General features: G+C 39.2%; 2 protein-coding genes across 5 annotated transcripts in view; both read left to right on the top strand.

The window, feature by feature from the left end:
• LOC139938779 (synergin gamma-like) overlaps positions 1 to 3,884 on the top strand; it is a 34,011-nt gene extending 30,127 nt beyond the window's left edge. For all 4 annotated transcript variants that reach the window (XM_071934403.1, XM_071934406.1, XM_071934402.1 and 1 more), the window contains one exon: positions 809 to 3,884. In XM_071934403.1, coding sequence (XP_071790504.1) covers positions 809 to 1,048 — 240 coding nt within the window. In that variant the 3' untranslated portion in view covers positions 1,049 to 3,884. The remainder of the gene's footprint in view (positions 1 to 808) is intronic.
• A 2,892-nt stretch (positions 3,885 to 6,776) lies between these two features.
• LOC139938780 (uncharacterized) lies at positions 6,777 to 24,257 on the top strand. Its single transcript, XM_071934407.1, has 10 exons — positions 6,777 to 7,077; positions 9,009 to 9,408; positions 13,059 to 13,162; positions 13,826 to 13,971; positions 15,361 to 15,479; positions 16,664 to 16,817; positions 18,255 to 18,397; positions 18,902 to 19,033; positions 20,458 to 20,698; positions 21,398 to 24,257. Exons 2-10 carry the CDS (start codon positions 9,036 to 9,038, stop codon positions 21,534 to 21,536), a joined length of 1,551 nt encoding a protein of 516 aa, XP_071790508.1. The 5' UTR covers positions 6,777 to 7,077; positions 9,009 to 9,035; the 3' UTR covers positions 21,537 to 24,257.
• The last annotated feature ends 440 nt before the right edge of the window (positions 24,258 to 24,697 follow it).

Raw genomic sequence — 24,697 nt, 5'->3', positions numbered from 1 at the left:
TACGTTTTCTCAGACTTCTGAGGGTTGGTTTTCATTTGCTGCAAATGCTGCTACAAAACATCAACTTGGACTAATCAAACACATATATGGTGAGCTTATGTCACTGCACGCTTAATATCCAATGGAATCAATGTATCCAATGAAATCACTGGTTCTGTAAAACCAAAAACTGTCTTTATAAAGACCGGGACCAGACCACAAAAAGCAGTGTTGTAACCAAGTAATTTTTCAAGTTAAGTCAAGTTGCAAGTCATCTTTGCTCAAGTCAAGTCACAAGTTAAATTTGGTCAAGTCAAGTCACAAGTCATTTTTCCCAAAGTCAAGTCAAGTCTCAAGTCTATTAATTTTGGTTTTTACCCATACACCGATGTGTGTTAGCACTGTATACTCAGTACTCTCCCCAAGTCCTGTGAAAAAAATATCACAGGCATATTACTCGGTGGGATTCGAACCCACGACCCTTGCAATTCTAAATCAGTGTCTTACCAACTAGACCACCGAGATTGCCCAGTAGCTACAGGCACTTTGAATCCTATGTTTTGGCAGCGGTAACCGCAACGATAATAAGAGATGTTAAATTTTTATCGGGGATAAGGAATATTAATTTTGGTTAATTTAACAAATTTTGCGAATTAAACATCTATTATATAAGTCTCAAGTAATTTTTCCACAAGTCAAGTTGCAAGTCAATGAAATTAGCGACTCAAGTCTGGTTTGAGTCAACAACACTGACCAAAAAAGGTCTCTCCTGAGCAAACTATAGAGGGCGCTCTGTATTGTGAATCACCCGTTTGTTCTCTCTTTGTAGCCAGCCGCAGGTTCCTTTGTCTTCAAGACGGCCATCCTTCGACCGGAACCGACCAACAATGATCGAGCTTGTGGGGTTTGTCTCCTCAGTGTAGACGCTCGGAGTAAAGCATTTGATCACTCAAAGGACAACCACAAGCTGAGCTATGGAGGCAGGCAGTACCACGCAACTTGTGCTAACCTCTGGGTTAACATGGTTGATTCCATTCTGCCTGCTCTACCACTCAACAGGTTACTTTAAGGACTGTACCATTGGGTAGAGGTAGGATTTTTACTATCTGGGGTGGATAGGATATATTGTTTATTACCCAGTGAAAGATCCAGTTCCAGTATTGGTGGAAGGCAGTGACTAAATAACCAGGTCAGCCTCTGGGTCAACATGGTTGATTCCACTCTGCCTGCTCTACCACTCAACAGGTTGCTTTAAGGACTGTACCATTGGGTATAGGTAGGACTTTTACTTTATGGGGGTGGATATGATTTATTTTGTATTACTCAGTGAAACATCTAGAGTTAGATGTAATATAAGCCAGTGAAAGAGAATTGTTCCGGTTATGTTGGAAGGCAGTGACTATGGTCCACCTCTGGGTCAACATGGTTGAATCTGTCCTGCTGGCTCTACCACTCAACGAGCTGCTTCAGGGCTGTACCACTGTGCAGATGTAGGATTTGAAATAGTTCTGCTTGTGGGCGTGCGTTCTTCCTGTTACCGGGTACTCTTTGATTACACATTTAGCGCAGAAATTTGGCACTTACACAGTAAGTGGTGATCGTGAAGGCCGAGTTTGGCGGTAAGCAGAGCCATGAAATTGGGACCTGTTATCATTTGGGTACACAGATGTAAAAGCATGACATGACAAAATTGTGTGTGCAGTCTGAATCCCTCAGTCAGCATTCTCTTGGTTTAATTTCTATTCATAGACCTTTAACTATTATAAAGGTAACTTAGAATTAATGTGGAGGAAATAATTTAGTCTGGCTCCTTGTTTTTAGTTATAAAAATTCAGTAGTCATTGTTGCAAGTGTACACTGGGACCGTGACAAAGATTGCAGCAAGACCTACACCGTGTCCAAAACAGAGACTTCGGCTACAGCTACGGCTAAATCAGGGCCCAATTTCATAGAGCTGCTAAGCACAAAATTTGCTAAGCATGAAATTTCTTGATAAAAACAGGATTACCAACAAACTCTCCATTTATTGCATATTTCTTGTTACTGGTATTCAGCTGTTTGCTTATCTTGAAAATCACGCGAAAATTTGGTTGGTAATCCTGTTTTTATCAAGGAAAACATTTCATGCTAAGCATATTTTTGTGCTTAGCAGCTCTATGAAATTGGGCCCAGCTCATCTGTCAGTGTTGAAGGATAGGCAGACGCGCCCGATCTAGCCGTTGCTGTAGCCGAAGTCTTCATTTCGGAAATGGCCTAGGCCACATTGTCAACTGTACTAAACGTTTTAGTGTTAGTGACCAAAGTTAGGCCATATTTTGCAAAAGTTGTAGAAAACTGTTGAATTTGTTTTTGCGGTTTTTATTTACTCCTTCTTGAGAATATACAGTAGTTATAATTGACAGGTCTCGTAAAGTTTTTTGTAACACTAGAAGGAACTGTCACAGAGCTGGTTAGTGGAAAATAGTGTTAGCTGTTGACAACTTGCATACCAACCAGAAGGACCTTTGGAATAAATGCGGAAAAACAGGTAATAGATTGGCCTTTGGACCCTAGCCTCAAAGGCTACATCAGCCTAACATAGCCTTCAAGAAAGACTCTGCCAGGGTCAAAACATCCGGCCACCACATTTATTTTTGGCGGTTATTTTTCATGACGGGTTAATGAGCTACATGTATGTTAAAGTTAGGAGACCCATGTCTATAGCACCATAAATATTTACAAGGTGATATGGTGCTTTCTGCAACCCAACCAAGTTCTTTTGCCAGCGTGCACAACACACAGGACCTATGGCCCTATGCCCTATCAAAAAAGGACAAAGTTATAATAGTTAAAGACACTAGACACCTTTGGCAATTGGTCATCGGAGCTGTAAGAGAATAAGGAAGAAAAGAAACCACCCTTGTTGCGCAAATGTGTGTGCTTTCAGATTCCTAAAAAATGCTTTAGGCCTGAAGTCTTTTAATATTTGAGTGAGTACCGTTTCTCTCAACAGCTCTCCGTTGCCTGTTACGAAGTCAGTTTTTATGCTAACAATTTGTTTGAGTACATGTAATTACCAATAGTGTCCAGTGCCTTTACAGGCAGTGGACACTATTGGTAACTACTCAAAATAATTACTATCATAAATCTTTCTTGATTACTAGTGTTGGGGAGAGGTTGATAGTATAAACCATTTTGAGAAACTGCTCCCTCTGATGCAAGTAGTTTTCAAGAAAGAAGTGATTTTCCACGAATTTGATTTCGAGACCTCAGTTTTAGAATTTGAGGTGTCGAAATCAAGCATCTAAAAGCACACAACTTCGTGTGACCATGGTGCCACAAGGGTGTTTTTTCTTTCATTAATATCTCGTAACTTTGACGACCGTTTGAGCTCAAATTTTCACAGGTTAGTTATTTTATGCATATGTTGAGATACACCAACTGTGAAGACAAGTCTTTGACAATTACCAATAGTGTCCAGTGTCTTTAAGCGTTTTGCTCAAGAACACAAGTGTCAAAACCGGAACCTGAACCAAATTACCAACATTTTATTCTGATTCTGATTTGGATAGTGGATTCGTTAAAAATTTAGATTTGTTAAAGTTACATGTATATGGTAATTGTTTATAAACCCATGGCTTTTTCTGATCACGTTAAAAACTTTTTTTCTGCTAGAAACAGCCATGTGTATGTATTATGTGCGATGTAAAACCATTATGAAGTGTAATTTGTATTTTAAGGTTTATTCAAAGGCAGGAATATTTAAAACGCAAAAATTAGTGTATTTTTTATGATGGCAGTGCTGTGTATATAGATTTGCTGAATTACCATGTGCAATAGTTGGTGTATATAATCATTGCAATGCTATTGAAGTACTAACCTAATCGTTTGCATATTAAAAACTGTATGTGTAATTACAATGGAAACTACACTGTGTTCTGTTGTGGTTGGTTTTTTTTTTTTTGCACTGGACTGAAATTGATTGGTTGTGACAATGTCACTGGCAAGCAAGTTCTCAAAGAACAATTCTAGACCTGAGCTGGCTTGTCAAACTATTGATACCAATAAAACAAGTCGCTCTATGGAGGTGAAGTTAATGTCGAGGAAGTCGATTCGATCCATTGGGAGATACCCTGGCAAGCAACCTGCACAGGTTGGTTATTTTATGCATTTGTTTAGATACACCAAGTGAGAAGACTGGTCTTTGACTACTTCCAAAGGTGTCCAGTGTCTTGAACTGTTATGATTAATTGGTCCACCAGCCTCCAGGTGAACTCAACCAAAGCTTAAGTGTGGGCCAGGGTTAAGACCCCAGCTGCCAGTGGCCCCCCAAAACAGGATATATCCTAAAAACCTAAACATCAAGTTTCCCCTCTTAAAGTTAGACAGAGGCTACAAGAGTGATTGGGGGGATGAGAACAAAGGGCTCGGTAGTCTAGTTGGTAAGACACTACTCTAGAATTGTCGTGGGTTCGAATCCTACCCAAGTAACATGCCTGTGATATTTTTTTTTACAGGACTCGGGGATAGTACTGAGTATACAGTGCTAACACACATCAGTGTATGGGTAAAAACCAAAATTAATATTCTTTATCCCCGATGCAAATTTAACATCTCTTATAATCGTTTGCAGTACCCGCTGCTAAAACATAGGATCGAACTGCCTCTAGCTACCAGGCAACCTCGGTAGTCTAGTTGGTAAGACACTGCTCTAGAATTGTCATGGGTTTGAATCCCACCCGAGTAATATGCCTGTGATATTTTTTACAGGATTTGGGGGAAAGTGCCGAGTTAACAGTGCTATAACACACATCGGTATAAGGTAAAAACCAATAGTAATATTCCTTATCCCTGATCCAAATTTAAAAGCTATTAGAACGGAATGTGTCACAACCAAGCTATTTATGTTATTATTTTTTTTATTAATGTTATTATTTTACTAATTATTAATGTATGTAACACTTACATTTTGTCATCAGTAATTGTCAACTTTGCTGTACCAAACACCAGACTTTCTTCTGAATTGCTTTTCTTCCCAACTCCAATTTATCGCAAAATGATGAAAATGTCAAGAAATGTTGCCAGGAATCCAACGAGTTTGAATGTTTGGGCTAAATGCCGTTGGAGAATCAAAGACCAATCCTGAATTTGATGACAAATGTGGTACCACATCGCGGAAAATCACCAGAGCTTACAGAAAGCGTTTTAATAGTGTAAGAGTGTAGATAAAAACTCTTGTCATTTCCCGATTGGCAGTCAGTTTTCTATCGACTGGAACAATAGGATTCCACATCCTGTCTTTTGTGAGTAATACATGTATCCCAAATGAAAGTGCATCATTCATGCATTTTGCAGCTTATTATAGGTGTGTGTCAATCCTCCTGGACCCAATTTCATAAAGCTGTTTAGCAGAAAACTCAGCTGAGAACAGGGGCCAATTTCATAGAGCTGCTTAAGCAAAAAATTTTGCTTAAGCAAAAAAAATCCTTGCTTAGTAAAATCAGATTACTGGCCAAGACTCCACTCAATTGTTATGCTAAAAGTCAACAACAGCTAAATACCAGTCACAAGCAATGTATATGGCATGAAATTTTGGCCAGCAACATGTGTAAAATAAGCGAGCTATTTTCGTGCTTAAGCAACTTTTTTGCTTAAGCAGCTCTATGAAATTGGCCCCAGTCCTTTGCTAAGCAAGAAATGACTATCAGTGGGTATGGGTATCAGTCATAGCCTTGCTCTATGGTCACATCAATGGTAGTTCTACAGTGTTTTGGCTGTAAGATATTTTTTTTGCTTAACAGAGTTTTCTGTGCTTAGGAAATTCTTGTGTTTTCATGCTTTATGAAATTGGGCCTAGATTACAGGGTTTGATATTAACAGTGGACCACAGGCCCGAGTCCAGTGATGTTATTGTCAGGCCGTTAAACTTCAAGCCCTCACAGTCCGCTGGTCTTGTGTTTCCAGAATTTGAGTCCGACCAACACCTTTTAATTCTATTATCAGTATATAAACTTTTAAAACTTGTGATCATGAAACAGACGAGATCATTATTGTTTGTTCAAATAAAGATAGTTTATATGGAAATATTGTAAAAAGGGTTTACATAATTTATACCTCAGTTGGGAGAGTGCCAGCACATTAATCCGAAGGTCGAAGGAAGTATATAGGCCCACCGCTCTATAGCGAATTTTTCTGTGGAGAGCAAACACCTTTTTCAGGACCTCACAATTTAGGTTTTAAAAATTATGTAAACTGGTTTAGTGTTACCACTAGACTGTGCAAGTAGTGCATGTGTTCAAGCTTTTAAAAAATAGTTGCAAAAAGTGATCACTGGTATTTTTTAAAGGCAGCGGACACTATTGGTAATTGTCAAAGACTAGCCTTCACAGTTGGTGTATCTCAACATATGCATAAAATAACAAACCTGTGCAAATTTGAGCTCAATCGGTCATCAAAGTTGCGAGATATTAATGAAAGAAGAAAACAGCCTTGTCACACGAAGTTGTGTGCGTTTAGATGGTTGATTTCGAGACCTCAAGTTCTAAACTTGAGGTCTCGAAATCAAATTCGTGGAAAATTACTTCTTTCTCCAAAGCTATGGCACTTCAGAGGGAGCTGTTTCTCACAACCAACATCTCCCTACTTGTCACCAAAAAAGGTTTTATGCTAATAATTATTTTGAGTAATTACCAATAGTGTCCACTGCCTTTAAATAGACATTTATAAATGGTACATATTTTCAATGTTTTTATTAAGAAAATAAACAACTGAACAACACATTTTACACTGTATATTTCACAGTTCATCTCACAGGGTATGTGCCACTGAGATACAATTAAACTCTAGGCCAACAACTTCCACACAATTTCCTGTCACTGTACATTTTAAGGTCAAACCAAAATGCATACAGAGTTTTTGTGACAGAAAATTTCCTATCATCCAGAACTAGGGACCCAGTTGTTGCACATAATTGTCACGCCTACTATATACCACTGCCCACTACTACCTGGACTATTTTTGTGTGTGTCTGGGTTTCGTTTATCATTTTACACTGAAGTCGAGGTCACCACTGTAGTGTCAGCGCAAGGGAGTGTTGAGTTTTACCAACTGGAAAACAGGGTAGGACAAGGTTTTTGTTATTAGTGTTAGACAATGACATAATAATGCATGTTTTACTTTGATTTTTACCCTTTAGGCTCTACAGTGCAGTGTGCAGTAGTTGCACTTACATGTACTTTAATTGACACTGTTTGTGTAGTGGAGTCTACATTAACAATGGCTGGGTTTTGAGGAAGACTCTGTGCTTTCCATTTATATAGTATACTAAAGTTACTGGTTACTGGTTAAAGGGAAGGTACACGTTTGGTACATGTGTAGTTACTCAAAACAAATTAGTATGAACTTAAAAAACTGACTTGGTAACGAGCATCGGAGAGCTGTTGATAATATAAACCATTGTTGGAAACAATTAATTCCCTCTGTAGTTTTTGAGAAAGAGTTAATTTCTCACTAAAATAATAAAAAACTTTCTAACTAAAAGTCTTTTATTCCTATCTGAAAGCACACAAATTCGTCCAACATGGGTGTTTTTCTTTCATCATTTTCTCCCAGCTCTGATGACCAATTGAGCTAAAATTTTCACAGGTTTGTTATTTTATGCATATGTTGAGAAACACCAAGTGAGAACATTGGTCTTTGACAAGTGTGCCTGCCCTTTAACTGAAATTTCCATGATTTCAGATATTAAATCCTGGAAAGCGCCCCCTATAGTTTGCGAACGTGTTTTTTTTCGCATATAGTAATTGAGTTCAGAAATATTAAAAATTAAATGTTTTATTCTTTTTACAATTTTCTATGGATGTTATAAGAATCCTGAGGAGATGTGGATGGTATTTATTTAATTTTGGAAGAACACAATTTTTTTTACCATACAAAAACTGTATAGGGACAGCAATCTCCAATACAAGTGCTTTATTTTCCTAACTCCCTTTTTTTTCTCGCTCTAAGTTTTTGGTTTTATCTCAAAAACACCACCTTTTGCAAGTTGAAAATTTTCACAGGCTGACAGAATGGAAAAGTTGAGTCATAAAGCAATTATGTGCATTGTTTGATTTTATGGTAATTTGTAAGCATACTTGACATTCCTGTCATAACTTCCTGAAGTTCCTTTCAGAATTGTAGGCCGACAGAAAAGGAAGACGTTGCCTTGGATGTTTTAAAAGTAGAATATAATGATCCACACAAATATGCCTTACAATTGCATTGTTTTCCTTATGTCGTGAGCTATAAACACGGTCGGCCATTCTATGGAGTAAAAAAACATGAAATTTTGAGGCATATTTGTGTGGATCATTATATTCTACTTTTAAAACATATTTCTACTCTTTTAATAACAAACGGTTTCAAACTCTTTTCATGGACCAACTCGACTGATCCAAAGTAACGTGCCCCTTTAAGTGCACTGATCAGTGTATGGTAATCATTGTTAGTGAGTTTTGGGGTTGCACGCTTTTACTTTATTGTACATTAAAACAATGATTTCATACTTGTTAATTAACTTTGTTTGACAAGTTCAAAATTGTCATACTATACTACTGGCCTTTTTTTTTGCCTCAAAACAAATATCAGACAAATATTCCGCTAGGATAAGAGGAGCAGTATACTGTTCAAAACGTTGAGACTAGTATACATCGACTCTTTTCAGAGCCAACACTAATCCCTCAAAAAAAGATGTATTTTACATGGTTGTACCAGTAAATTTACTACAGTTACTTATTCAGGATATGTTGGTGTGCCCATTTTGTGGAATCAGTGGGCCAACCATTTATCGCATTAGAGACGCCTTGAATGGAGACTATTAACATAACAACCTTGAATGGAGTCTAAGTACATACATGTATATCAAGGTCATAGTCCTTTCCCCCAACAGCAAACAGTTTAACCACTGGACCAGAGACATTGTGTGCATTGGGAGTACGCTAGCTGTGTGAACTAAAGTCAGATCTCTATAATAAATCATTTGATTGTGTTTGTTATTATTGTACATACAGGTGCAGTTACTAGTGTAATAGTGAGCTATGGGAACTGCCTCAAGTAAAAAACGTTCCAAAAAGCAGAGACCCCAAAGCGCCCCTCCCGGTGCCCTTCAATCTCCGCCCACACCAAACAACCCTAACGAGCTTTCCCCTGAGCAGAAAACCGGTTCGCCATCCAAGCAAAGGGCTTCATCAGAAGGGACTATTGAAGTGAACCAGGGATTATCATCAAGGAAGTCAGAGGAGGCAGCTGTAGTGAATGACAGTGGCGGCGGGGAACCGGTGAAGAAGCCATCACAAGACATTAGTGGTACAGATGCTGAGGAGCAGGTCACACGGTCTTTAAGCATGGAGCCTAAAGATATCATGATAAGCTACAGTCATCAGGACAAAGATCAGATGAGGAAAATCAAAGGTAAGTTCAATGTGCATTAATTATAAAGATATACCGGGTACAGACATTTATGTGTGCAAGGACATCAGTGCTGAGTACAGTATATGACTCTAAACCTGATCAATAGATGCCATGAACACAGTGTGTACAGTGGATGATATAATTTCTCTACTGTGTGCTTTATTTCTATAACACACACCCACCCATACATTGTATCATATCACATGGAGGATTTATAGAGCATGTCTGTGTTGATTTTGTTGCTGGCTGTAATTTAAGTGCCTACTGCTGTCACTGTGCTGTAAGCCTAGTACCATCAGTGCACTGTACACATAGGCCTGCTGTTATTGTCATTGCTGGCTGCATTAAAGCCATTGGACCCTTTCGGTAAACAGTATTGTCCAAGGCCAACACTTGGTGTATCACAACCTCTATATCAAATAACAAACCTGTGAAAATTTAGGCTCAATCGGTCATTGGAGTTAGGAGAAAATAGCGGGAAAACCCACACTTGTATCCGCGAGTTTTGCCGTACGTCATGACATGTGTTAAAAATAAATCCGTAATTCTCGCTATCGAGAATTGATATTGTTTTACTGTTTTCTCAAAAAGTAAAGCATTTCATGGAGACTTTTTTTCATTTTAATATTGTTGTTTGGAAAAGTACAAGATTTGGGACGTCTTGTTATATTTTTTATTATAACATTAAACCATATTATAGCCTTCAATACAAAATACATATCATATGCCTCTGGTAATAAGTCTTTGAGTCACACATCTGCTACACAGTAGGCTACCCAAAGATTTTGCTATACATTGTATAGCGCACATATATCCACCTTGCTGGGTGTTCAAGGCGCAATTAAAGGCAGTGGACACTATAATTGGTTATTACTCAAAATCATTATCATCATAAAACCTTTCTTGATGGGAGAGGTTGATGGTATAAAACACTGTGAGAAACGGCTCCCTCTGAAGTGACGTAGTTTTTGAGAAGAAGTAGTTTTCCACGAATTTGATTTCGAGACCTCAAGTTTAGTATTTGAGGTCTCAAAATCAAGCATCAGAAAGCACACAACTTCGTGTGACAAGGGTGTTTTTTCTTTCATCATTATCTCGCAAGTTTGACGACCGATTGAGCTGAAATTTTCACAGGTTTGTTATTTTATGCATATGTTGAGATACACCAAGTGAGAAGACTGGTCTTTGACAATTACCAATAGTGTCCACGGTCTAAAACAGAAACAAAACGAAAGAAAAACAGACACAACAATCAATTACATTGATTGAACCATGGGGCTGCTTTATTCCACCCCTACATTTCTCTGCCCTTATTTCAGTTTCGTTTTCATTTTATTACAATCATAAAATACTTCTCTTTTATGCTGTAGTCATTCATTAAAGGTGGATAGTGCCGTAGACTGGTAATACTCCTAAAATTAACGAGCAGAAATGCCAAGTTCTGAGGCCAGCTATATGCATGAGATTTTTCAAAACCCCCACCCCATGCCAAGATCTGAGGCCAGCTATATGCGTGAGATTTTTCAAAACCCCCATCCCCCCATAATTGTTGTTTATTTTTTTATCAAACAATGTTTTGGTTTTTTTTCCCCTGTCTGGCCCAAAATGCATGAGAAAATACATGCGGCGTGTGAAAGTGTGAGACAGACCCCTAATGCATGAGTCTCACGCCTAATGCTTGAGACTTGGTAGGTCTGAATGAGGTAAGAAGCACTGCAGCTGTTGATCCTACATATTTTGAATTAGTCTTCCGTTCAAAATGAAATAGTTTGGATAATTTTTTACTCTAAAACATTTGAATCTGAGAAGAATGCACTAATAGTTTCTCAGATTTCTCAAACCCTTGTTTGTCGATTTGCAAATGCTGTGGCCAGAAATGTGGTTGTAAGTAACCCACTGCCTTCTCACTGAATGTGGATGACATCATACATGTAGTGAAAGTACTGTGACCACCCCAACTCATTTAGAGATAGTCATTACATTTTACATGGTGTTACCGCAAACCTTTCCATACTGTCATGACTATTGTTTAATTGTTGCCTCAACAAGAACACTCAATTCAGAGCTTGCTGACTTTAAATAATGCACATTTCTGCCGTAAAATCTGGTTTATAAAAACCAATAATAATAATAATAATAATAATAATAATAATAATATGAAACATTTATATAGCGCTCTACGGAGAACAGAGCGCTTTACATGAGACTATGACAACAAAACAAAAGAAAAACAAACAAACTAGGATGGGTGGGGAAAAAGAAATGTCTTGAGGAGGCTTTTGAATACAGGCAACGAGATCGCCTCTCTCAGACCCGCGGGGAGCTCATTCCATAGGCGAGGGGCAGCTATGGAGAATGAGCTATCCCCAGCTTTCCGTCTAGTTCTAGGAACGGAAAGCCGGGTCTGATCAGCTGATGAGCGGAGTCGTTGCCTGTATTCATCAGCAGTATTGGAGTTGTGGGAATGAACAAGTTCAACCAGATATGATGGAGATTGGGTGTGGAGGATTTTGTATACATGAGTGAAATCATGACCCTATAACTCTGGTAATTATGTGGTGAATACCTGCATAACAAAAAAAACAGTCAGGCGTGAGTGGCCAGCTCGCAAGCTGGCCACGAGGCCGTCAGTTTGAATCCTGCACCGAAAGCCGAAAGAACAACGTGTCACTTCTTCCGTCTGCAGGACTCGTCTCACCCCCTTACGGCCAATACAATAATTACTCAAAAGTTATTGATCATAAACAAATCTAGCTTGTAAGAAGTAAAAGTACTGCAGTTGTTAATAATGTATAACATTTTGGAAAACCGATTCCCTTCAAAGGAGTGTGGTTTTAGAAAAGAGAGATTCAAAAACATTTCAATCTGAGAAACATTGTTGCTTGAAATGATTCTCAGATTGCAGTTTTTACTTCCTGCACGGACCACTCCAGATTGTTGGCGACGTCTTAAATGCATTGGACACCTTTGGTAATAGTCAAAGACTAGTATTCTCACTTGGTGTATCTCAATATACATTTTGTAATGCATAAAGTAACAAACCTGTGAAAATTTGGACTCAATTATGGAGTAATTACCACTAGTTTCCAATGCCATTAAAACAATTGCACCTTTTGAATTTGAAAGTTTAACAGGTTAGTTTTATTGTATATCTAAAAAAGGTTAAAACAATTGAAAATATCCAAAGACCAAAGGTATTGCCTTAAAGCCAGTGGACACTTTCGGTAAACAGTGTTGTCCAAGGCCCACACTTCGTGTATTACAACTTATATATAAAATAACAAACCTGTGAAAATTTAAGCTCAATCGGTCATCGGAGTCAGGAGAAAATAACGGGAAAACCCACCCTTGTTTCCACACATTTCGCTGTGTCATGACATGTGTTTACTATAAATCCGTAATTGTCGAGAATTGATAATTGTTTTAGTGTTTTCTCAACAAGTAAAGCATTTCATGGAATAATACTTCAAGAGAAGTCTTTTACCATTACCTTCTGTAAACCCTGTAAGTTATTTGTAAATCTGTGAGCTTTTATTTTTTTTCTGTCCCGAAAGTGTACAATGGCTATAAAAGAAATGTGGCAAACAGTTTTTTAAAAGATATAATGAATATTTTAATGTTGTTGCTGTCCTTCCCCATCTCACCTCTAGGATCCTTGGAAGAAGCTGGCATCAAAGTGTGGGTGGACGAGGTCGGTTTGAAGGCCGGTGTAGAATTCTTCAACAAGATCGGGCAAGCTATTGTTGATGCCAAGGTAAAGATCTTTATTAGTATACATTTTTTGTTCCATTCAAATCATTGTTCTTGTGGCCAGAATGTTTATTGAACCATCCATACTGAATGTTGAAGCGCATTTGAGCATCACTGAGTGACTGATATGCACGCTGTACATGTATAAGTAGCCACTGCTATTATCAGAGTTGTATGAGACCTTGTCTTGAGTCTGATGCACCTTTAAAGACAGTGGACACTATTGGTAATTGTCAAAGACTAGCCTTCACAGTTGGTGTATCTCAACATACATGTATGTATGAAATAACAAACCTGTGAAAATTTTAGCTCAATCGGTCATCAAACTTGCGAGATAATAATGAAAGAAAAACACCACCCTTGTCACATGAAGTTGTGTGCGTTTAGATGGTTGATTTCGAGATCTCAAATTCTAAACTTGAGGTCTCAAAATCAAATTCGGGGAAAATAACTTCTTTCTCGAAAACTATGACACTTCAGAGGGAGCCGTTTCTCACAATGTTTATACCATCAACCTCTCCCCATTACTTGTCACAAAGAAAGGTTTCATGCTAATAATTATTTTGTGAAATTACAACCCACTGCCTTTAACACTCGACTGTGCCACACTAAATGGCATAACAGCAACCTGCCATATAATTCTACTCTATTTTTCATGACTTACTAGCTTTTCCTGTCTCTTCTGAGTACCAAGTCGGTCATCTCAAAGTACTGCAAAGATGAGTTGGCCTTGGCATATGTCTCCAGCAAGCCCATCTTCCCATGTGCGCTGCAAGTCAGAGATGAAGTCATTCCCAACATGGACTTTGGCATGTGAGCGTTCATTGCTTCTTTTTAAAAAGAATTTTGATTTACAATTCCAAAAAGAGAAGAAGTAATTCTTAGCTGTAAAGACACTGGACACTATTGGTAATTGTCAAAGACAAGTCTTCTCACTTGGTGTATCTCAACATATGCACAAAATAACAAACCTGTGAACTCAATTGTGACAAAAAATGAAAATAAGTTTTTATGGTCATTAATTGTTTAAAGCCATTATACACTTTCGGTAAACAGTATTGTCCAAGTCCCACACTTCGTGTATCACAACTTATATATAAAATAACAATCCTGTGGAAATTTAGGCTCAATCGGACATCGGAGTCGGGAGAAAATAACGGGAAAACCCACTCCTGTTTTCGCGCGTTTCGCCGTGTCATGACATGTGTTTATAACAACCCCGTAATTCTCGTTAACGAGAATTTATATTGTTTTACCGTTTTCTCAAAAAGTAAAGCATTTCATGGACTAATATTTCAAGAGAAGTCTTTCACCATTACCTTCTGTAAACCCTGTAAATTATTTGTAAATCTGTGAACTTTTTTTTTTTTTTCTGTACCGAAAAGGTCCAATGGCTTTAAGTATAAATTACCAATCTATGACCATACCTTTAAAACTATCAATCATATTTAATACACATCATACACAACCAACCGATACTACGGTCCTCGTCTTCGAAATTCGAAATGTCATTTCATCCAGTAATTTGTTCGCCTGTCTGTCTGTCTGTCTGTTTGTTTCCTCCGTCTGTTTCATCTTTGTATTGTCCTAAACATGTACCTCTGTTATATATTTTGTTTAATGGGAAGCCGCTACAAGGTGTCGGGCTGATTTTGGGCCTTGCCTCCACGTGCTTTCCTGCTAGTTTATTCTTTTTCTGTCTTTTATATATGCATTACAGCATAGTTCTGTAATTTGTGGAAATGTTTTTTGGTGGAAATAAATGTAAATTGATTTTAAAGGCAGTGGACACTATTGGTAATTGTCAAAGACTAGCCTTCACAGTTGGTGTATCTCAACATACATGTAAGCATAAAATAACAAACCTGTAAAAATTTGAGCTTAATCGGTCATCGATAATAATGACAGAAAAAAACAGCGTTGTCACACAAAGTTGTGTGCGTTTACATGGTTGATTTCGAGACCTCAAGTTCCAAATCTGAGGTCTCGAAATCAAACTCGTGGAAAAGTACGTCTTTCTCTAAAACTACGTCACTTCAGAGGGATCCGTTTCTCACAGTGTTTTATACTACCAACCTCTCCCCATTACTCGCCACCAAGGGTTTCATGCTCAAAATTATTGTGAGCAATTACCAAAAGTGTCCACTGCCTTTAATTGAATTGATTTTAATTGAATATGTCTGTAATCACTTGTACCATTAGGCGATTGCAGCTTGCTCCAGTGACGTGGTTTATGTTTGACGATAGTGCTTCCTACAATCAATCCATGAAGGATCTCCTGACCGATATCAAGGCTAAGCTGGCTGAAATGCAGGAAGAAAGTATGTGAGAATGCGTAGTGTTAGAATTCCTACCTGTGGAAGTGTTGTGGCCTAGCGGTTAATTGAAGAGCACCGAATTCATACTCTGGTGTTACTGATTATAGCAGAGTGTGGGTTTGAGCCCCAGTCATGACACTTGTGTCCTTAAGCAAGACACTTTTAAGTGGTTAAAACCATTGCTTGGTCCCATGTGTTGTGCAACGCATGTAAAAGAACCCAGTGCACTTATCGAAAAGAGAAGGGGTTCGCCCCGGTGTTCCTGGCTTTGGCTGGTGAATGCGCGCCGTAGCACCTTGGAAACCCTAATGAGGTTCTACATAATTGGGTCTCAGAATTCATCACTTCAATAACTTTCTATAAAAATGTAAACTAAGCGCCTTGAGTACCTTTTTGGTAGATACGTGCACTAAATAAGACTTTGATATTATTATTACCTGTAGTTGACAGTAAATGTTTGCTTTTGGTTTTTAACTCGTTACTTGCAAGGTATTGTGGGGCTACAATTTTGAAGTATGAGACCTATCTTTACATATTACCTTGCAAGGGTTTACAATACAAGGTGGTGTGGCGCAATATATTTTGCAGGCCCAACCAGGAGTACTGCGACGCTTCCAAAATAAATCGCTCCCTGCCCGTTTGTGAGGCAAGGTCTTTTCAAGGCGGGTAAGGTGGGTGTCCACTTAGAGTTGTCAGCATCGTTTTGTCCTATCTACATTACTTTGTGTTTATACTGTGAACAAAAAACTTCAAATGGCAAGGATCTATTTGTGAGCAAATGAATGCTTTTGGCTCATGCAATGTCAATCAGTGAAATCTGGCTGTTCCATTTCACGAGGTGAAGCTGAGTAAAATTAAATAGAAGTTGCAAATGACGTAAATCGTGCATCTTTACGGGCAATTTAGAACACACAGCCATGCGTTTTGCACAAGAACGGCGCGCAGCACGCGCAGATTTCACAAAACTTGTTGCCTGTGATGATTGGTTAGAAAACAGCATGGTTATGTTCATTAACTGAGTGCTTGACGTGCCCAGAAGCCAAAATGCAATTTGCCCATAAAGATGGCTTCTATTGCAACCTTTCTATAGTCCAAGTTACACAGTTAGGATTATGTTCTGCTACAATGCAATCGACGTGCATCCAATATTTGTATACTATCTCATTTACCAAATTATTTTTTCAAAGAAAAAACTACAGAAGCTGTTGCCGACAAGAGAGCAAAGTTCCAGCGTCAGCGATCTCATTTGAACCTCCACTCCAAGCCCTCCTATCACGGCAGAACCAGAGTTGAGTTCTGGGAGAAGAACTTCAAAGCTCTAGAGGCTGTGGAATGGGAGCAGTGAGTTTGCGTTTGTTTTATTTAAAGGGCAATGAGCACCTTTGGTAATTATCAAAGACCAGTTCTCTCACTTGGTGTGTCCCAACAATTGCATAAAATAACAAATCTGTGAAAGTTTAGACTCGATTGATCTTTATAGAAGTTTCAAGAGAGTGAAGTAAAAAAACTCCCTTGTTGCAAACATTTGTGTGCTTTTAGATGCCTAAAAAAGGCTTCAGGCATGATGAAGTCTTTTAATATTTGGGTGAGAAATTACTGGACTAGAAATTACCTCTTTTGCAAAAATATGTTGAAGGAGCTGTTCCTCACAATGGATTATCGTTACCAAGTAAGTTTTTATGGTACGATTATTTTGAGTAATTACCAAAACTATAGACGATGTGACCTCTGACGTCACACGAAAACCATAACATGATTCGCGCGCATACCGCCGGGCAAAACCTTTGTGTTTTGGCAGCCAGATAGAAAGAGTATGCAATCTTACTTTGACTACGCAACTCAGTGCCCGGCGAAACAATACGTATATAGTATTTTGTCAACAGAGGGCGGTTTGAATGTAAACATAGGTCACATCGTCTATACAGTGCCTATAGAAACAAATTATTCATTTTCTTTCCCCTTGTTGTGGCTGAGCAGCCAAGAGTGTGGATTTGAGTCACGGCTGTAACGCTGGCTGTGTCCTATTAGACACTCACTCATTATTGCTGTGTCCTTCGGGTGGGACGTAAACCTGTGTGTTGTGTAATGCACGCAAAAGAACCCAGAACACTTACATTATCGTAAATAGAAGTGGCTCGTTTGTTTGTTTGTTTGTCTATTTGTTTGTTCTTTGGTGGAGTGTTTGTTTGATTGTTTGATGTTTATTTGGTTTGGGTTACTAATTCATGAGGGATGTATGGCCGTTCCAATTAGGAGTAGAGTGTGGGTTTGAGTCCCAGTTCTGACAACCAAGATGCTTCGTTCTTCATATGGGACATAAAGCCGTACTTGGTTCTGTATGTTGTGTAAAGCACGTAAAAGAACCCAGTGCACTTATCAAAAAGAGAAGAGGTTCACCCCGGTGTTCCTGGTTTGATTTGGCAGCATATTGCGCCACAGCACCTTGTAAACAATTACATGGTGCTATGTAAAAGGAGTAGGTCTCAAAATTCAAACGTTGTCCCACATACCTTGCAGGAAAATACTGTGTGTTAAAGCGCCTTGATCGGATCACTGAGTGACAGATAAGTGACAGATAATGTATAAGAAGCCACTATTATTATTATAGATGATTTGAAGAAATGTACCTGTCGAAAAACCATTGGTGTATACTCCCTTCCTTGAAATAAATTTTCTTCTTGTTAGCGCCCTGAGCACCCCTTGGGTGGATATATTTTTGCACATTGAAAATGTCTTTATTAATATTATTATTATAAAATCCTTGCGACTTCCGTTTAGCTTTGAGGAGGCTTTTTACAAGGATTACCAAACAGAGCTGGATGAGATGTTCCAGAAGGTAGACCAGAAATGGCTTCTCTCCATTCTCTGTAATGAGCTAGATGAAGACGGGGACGGCATTGTGACCCTCAAACACTTCAAGGGTAAGTAATGCTCTTTTGTAAGCCCATAAATGTGTAATGGGTTAGTGTGGAAGTGTCATCGCCGAGCAGTTAAGAGCACTGAATTGAAACTTTGGTGTTTCTGATCAGCTGAGTGTGGGTTCGAATCCTCAGCCATGACACTTAACCACCTTACCATTTCTTTGTCCTTCGGATGGGACATATTAAGACGTTGGTTCCATGTGTAAAAGAACCCAGTGCACTTATGCGCCGTATTACCTTGTAAACCCTTATAAGTTGCTACATAATTTTGTCTCAGAATTCATAACTTCAATAACCTATCTTTCTGTATAGGCCCAATACATATATATACTAAGCGCCTTGAGTATCTGTGCCATCAATATGGCTGTGCACCTTGGTCATTTATTGGCACCTACATGTACTCAAAGCACTTAAGTTTCTTTATGAAGGGGAGAGGGTTTTTCATATTATTCTTCCTCTGATATTTTCACTCTATTATTTTTTTCCCTACTCCTTTGGCTGTAGAGTTCTGCGTTGTAAACGGCGAGTCGTTTGAGTTTTGGCAGAGAGTACAGGAACAAGCTTTAGAGAGTTACACCATGAGGGAGGTGTTCAGTATGGACTCTACTGTACGCATTGACGCTATACAGAATCTCAGTGAGTACAATAATGAAATGGAAAGGTTTGCGGTAACACCATGAAATGACTATCTCTAATGAGTTGGGGTGGTTCCCAACGGGTGGTTCTGAACGGTTCTATTCAGAACCACCCCAACTCATTAGAGATAGTCATTACATGGTGTTACCACAAACCTTTCCATATCGTATTTCCACCATGCAAAAACCCAGCGCACTTATCGAAAAGAGAAAGCGTTCATCCCGGTGTTCCTGGCACAGGCTGCTGTATGCGCCGTAGCACCTTGTAAATTAACCCTTATAAGGTGCTACATAACTGGGTCTCAGAATTCATCACTGCAACCTCTCTGTAAGTTTGTATATACTCAGCGCCTTGAGTACCTTGTTTGGTAGATACGTGCGTTGTATAAGACTTCAATATTATTATTATTATTATTATTATTGTTATTACTATTACTATTATTATTACTATTACTATTACTATTGCTATTACTATTGCTACTGCTACTGCTATTGCTACTGCTACTGCTACTGCTACTGCTACTGCTACTGCTACTGCTACTGCTACTGCTACTGCTACTGCTACTGCTACTGCTACTGCTACTGCTACTGCTACTGCTACTGCTACTGCTACTGCTACTGCTACTGCTACTGCTACTGCTACTGCTACTGCTACTGCTACTGCTACTGCTACTGCTACTGCTACTGCTACTGCTACTGCTACTGCTACTGCTACTGCTACTGCTACTGCTACTGCTACTGCTACTGCTACTGCTACTGCTACTGCTACTGCTACTGCTACTGCTACTGCTACTGCTACTGCTACTGCTACTGCTACTGCTACTGCTACTGCTACTGCTACTGCTACTGCTACTGCTACTGCTACTGCTACTGCTACTGCTACTGCTACTGCTACTGCTACTGCTACTGCTACTGCTACTGCTACTGCTACTGCTACTGCTACTGCTACTGCTACTGCTACTGCTACTGCTACTGCTACTGCTACTGCTACTGCTACTGCTACTGCTACTGCTACTGCTACTGCTACTGCTACTGCTACTGCTACTGCTACTGCTACTGCTACTGCTACTGCTACTGCTACTGCTACTGCTACTGCTACTGCTACTGCTACTGCTACTGCTACTGCTACTGCTACTGCTACTGCTACTGCTACTGCTACTGCTACTGCTACTGCTACTGCTACTGCTACTGCTACTGCTACTGCTACTGCTACTGCTACTGCTACTGCTACTGCTACTGCTACTGCTACTGCTACTGCTACTGCTACTGCTACTGCTACTGCTACTGCTACTGCTACTGCTACTGCTACTGCTACTGCTACTGCTACTGCTACTGCTACTGCTACTGCTACTGCTACTGCTACTGCTACTGCTACTACTGTTTTTCTCATGTATCTATAACTCATTCCAATTTTCTCTCAATCAGGCAAATTCCACAGTAACTCCGTCGTGGAAGCACTCCTGGATCTTTGCAATGACCCGGACGAGAACGTTCGCGCCGTTGCGGCTCTGTCCCTTGCCCGGGTTGCAGACCCGAGCAATAAGTACGCCATAAAACGCATGATGCATCTACTGAAGGACAAAGACAGGTTGGTCAGAGAAGGTGGTTGCCTGGCCCTGGGGCATATCAAGGCATCCGAGGCTGCTTCAGAACTGGTCAACCTCTGGTAAGTTGAGTAGTCGGGCACACTGGGAGGGGAAGTTTAGGAAGAAAACCCACATTGTTCTTTTAGTAGATGATATTCCCGTCCAGGGAACTCGAAAAACTCACACAAGGGTATATTGGGTGCGTTCGTTTAGCTCCCCTGGGACGACCCCGGTGTGTGGCGTGGTTTTTTTCCAGGACAAACGTGTGCAGATAATTACCCACGTTCGTCCTGGAAATAAAAAAACGCCACACACCGGGGTTGACCCAGGGAAGCTAAACGAACGCACCCACTATAAACATCAAGCTGGTAACAGCCAATCTTTCTCATTGGTTTGACATTGACTTGCCCAAATTGTGATTCAGTAACTGAAGGATAATACTTACTTTAGTCATTTTGAAATCAGCAGTAAGCTTGGGCGATTCAAACCCACAACCTTGTAATTGCAAGTCCCGCAGTCTAACGACTGGACCACCACGTGGCACCAAAACCTCTTGCCATAACGAGAAAGCATAACAGATAGGATTCAAACTGCCTCTAGCTATCGGACTAGCTTAGTGGTCTATTGGTGAGTTCAATTCCCACTCGAGTGACTTGCCTGTGGATTTTTTACACAAAACTCTGGAAAGTACCGGGTATACAATGCTTACACATCGGTGTATATAGATAAAAACCAATAACATTCTTCTTTCTCTTTCTCTTTTTCTTTTCTTAATGTAGGAGAAACGATGCAATCTCTAACGTAAGGGAAGCTGCTCAAATAGCCCTGGAGAAGATTGGCGGTGAAGAGGCTCAGAAGGCAATGCATATCACCAAAGTGCTAAGTGAAGAGATCAAGAATTTAGCAGAAAAACCATAAGACGGACAAGTTGATACGCCAGTTAGTTGGTAGGTTATAAGTGCACATCTTGCCCTCCATTTTTCATATGGAGCATCCACGTTTGTGCACAAAGCTATTGCATAGGACACTTTGTACTGCACTTTGAAAACCAGTTCTTTAATTTTTTTTTTGTGCTAAATAGAATTTTTCTTTGAACACATACTCAAGTACATGCACATTGATTCAATGGGAGACTTTTGGACGTTCCTTTTACTTAAGTTCTCGCCAGTATTGTGCGTGTTCAGACCTTGGAGCTGCCCCCCAAAAAAAAGTACGTCTGCTGCCGCCAATTTTTAAAAGAGAAAAACAGAGCTTATGTTTTTTGTTTTCAAGGTTTTTCAAATTTACTTTGAGAACAAAAAAGTAGGGTTTTATTTTTTGAAGTTGATTGAAGTAAATCAATTAAACTTATAATGAGCAAAACCACATCAAACCTGCTAAGCTAAATGTTGACAACATTTTGGCTTCTTGTAAATAAGCCGGAATTTTCTCTCTGATTTTCTTTGTGTATTCAGAGCTGGATACTTACAAGGTGAAAATTAAATAACAATCAGATAGAATATTTCATACAGCACATCATTTTTGTCAGACCTTTTGTAGACATTTGATATTATGATCTTGTCCTGCCTTAACTGTAACATATTTTACTGTTTGTAGTGAAGTCAAAAGAGTATATGACTATTTTTGTATACAAAAAACAAATTTATAGGGGCTGTTTATATAACAAGATGAAATCGAGTTATTAATTAGAGCATTTTTATATAGTAGATCTCTATAACACATTTTCTTGGAGACCCTTTGTGCCTGTTTATGCAGCTATGGTCTCGATCTTGCACTGCAAAAGATTTAGGCTCAGTCCTCCCTGGGGTATGGCTAGGGATGAGAAATCTTGCTGTGAGCAAGAGACCTACATAATAATAAGAATACAGACTTGTAATGTGCACAATCCATCCTGCTGGATGTTCAAGGCGCAGTATAACAAACAAACAAAATACACACACAAAACAGACACACAAAAATTAGGCCTTGTAAACCTGTGACTAAGATGAATTTTGAGAAGAGATTGGAGATTTGTGGTTTAAAGACAAGGGCCCTATTTCAAGGCTCTGCTTACCGCTGAATTCCAAGCTAACAATCCTGATTCCCCGCTAACATGCAAAATTCGCTGCTAACCTGTGAGATACGCTTGCTGTAAGCACAGAATTCCCTGCTTCCGTAAGCGCAGATTCTGTGCTTACGAAAGCAGAGCCATGAAATTGGACCGAGATCTTTGAACCTAGGATCAGACTGTGCTGGAACTCTCAGTTGAAAAAGAAGAAAATTTTGTTGATAATGAAGGTTGATTTTATTAGGTAGAAATAGGATGATAACAGTTTACCAAACATCTCAAGGTTATGGCCTTTTTCTCTGTGTATGATAATGCCAATGAGCCTTACCATACAATTATAACCATGCTATATACAGAGTTGTTGAGAGAGACTTTGAGTTTGAAACTTCTCTTTTATGTCGAATATATCTAATTAAATATTAATTTATAATGAATATGAATATAAACAAATTACTAAAAAGATCATTGTAAGTGTACATTTGAATTATCTTGCCCATCTGTGCAGGTTTTAATGAAAGGATTAAAGGTGCTATTAATGCAGACTTTCCCTTAATAAATTTGTGGTGCAGAATTGTCTTGAGGGGTCATCGCATTGGTGCTTTTTTGTTCCATTTTCTAAAGGAACTCTCCAGGGTACAACTCAACCAAATTGTAACCTTTTAGTCTGATTATAAATGCCACAACGGGCAAGATGGGCAACTGGAGCTTTAAATTGTTAAGTATGGGATAGGCGCCATTTTTAGTAAACATTGTCTCCATACATGCACTCCCATCTGTTATTATCGCATCCAAAGAGTTGATTACTAAAATGGCGTTCAGTGCATACTTCACATGAAGCCTGAGTAGCACACCTTGCACCTGCGACGCTGTACAATATTTGGTCAAGGGTCAGCCTTTTTTAAGAGAAAATGGGCAGAAATAGCACCTTTAAGCTCTTAGCTTGCCTTCTCCTTAAAGTGCAGCTTATCGTCCACCACAAGAGGCACTTTGAGAGGTTTAAGTTTGTAAATTTGGGTGCTTTTAAATATCTGAAATGTGTCGTACATGTATATAGACATTGTGGTAGCCTTGCTCAAGGCAGTCGCATTATTCGCTCCGAAAATACGCCCTGTCAACCCACCCTGTGCGTGCGATCACACCGCATGGCCCACCCGTATACACAAGTCATCCGCACTCGTACCACTAACCGCATGCGGAGGCCGTGTCGGCCCGACAGCCAACGCATGCGGATAGTGTACGGGGGCATCGTGTCGTGCGATGTTACGCACAGTGAATACGGGTGGGTTTTTATACAGCGGCGGTCTTTTTTCGTAGTGAATAATTCGACTGCCTTGAGCAAGGCTAACATTGTGGTTGAATAATAATATATTTTTCAACCTCAAAGTATAGTGTGCCTTTTTGTGGTGGACCGTAACCTTGTATTACAAGGTCTAGTATTTACCTTGTATTACAAGGTCTAGTTTTTGTAAAGTATTTTCTACAATCATCATACTTCAGTCAGTTTTACTTCTTCCATTGAAATGAATATTTTAGCTACATTGGATCCAATATGATTGTATCATGAAAATAAACTGCATCAAATATTATTGGCATTATTACTTGTTTGCATTGGTTTTGTGATTTGCAAACGATTGGGATTTTTTGTATTCTTTGAAATCGCACCAACGAATATGTTCAGGGTTTAATTGGCCTCAACTTTTTCAATGACTATAGCCAGTATAAAGACCAGTCAGCTCTTCATTTCATCATTGTATCAACAACAAAATTCTTGCCGAGCAGAAACAGTTTTCACCAACCAACATCCTAAAGTTGTGACTGGTGCCCCACTTATTTTCTCATCCTTGCATCAATAAATAGTTTGAAATAGGTTCAATTTTGAAAAGGCTTTGGATTTTTCCAAAATTACCTAAATTCTAATGACACACTTATTTAGAAAGAATAGAACAAACTTATGAAAGTGTTGGTGTGGGACATGTTGGATATGTATTTTAAAAATCTGGGTGGGGTGGGGGGGGGGTCAAATTCAATAAAA

Source organism: Asterias amurensis, chromosome 6, assembly GCF_032118995.1.
Source record: "Asterias amurensis chromosome 6, ASM3211899v1".
In the NCBI taxonomy this organism is placed as follows: Eukaryota; Metazoa; Echinodermata; class Asteroidea; order Forcipulatida; family Asteriidae; genus Asterias; species Asterias amurensis.
The sequence above is the reverse complement of the archived record's forward strand: the minus strand, read 5'-3'. Positions and strand labels throughout refer to the sequence as shown.

What these genes read in the sequence shown, in the direction of transcription:
- LOC139938780 (XM_071934407.1), top strand. Translation starts at nt 9,036, where the DNA reads ATGGGAACTGCCTCAAGTAAAAAACGTTCCAAAAAGCAGAGACCCCAA. An exon ending in TCAGATGAGGAAAATCAAAG is followed by an intron (nt 9,409 to 13,058) that starts GTAAGTTCAATG and finishes TCTCACCTCTAG; the next exon opens with GATCCTTGGAAGAAGCTGGC. An exon ending in TCAGAACTGGTCAACCTCTG is followed by an intron (nt 20,699 to 21,397) that starts GTAAGTTGAGTA and finishes TTCTTAATGTAG; the next exon opens with GAGAAACGATGCAATCTCTA.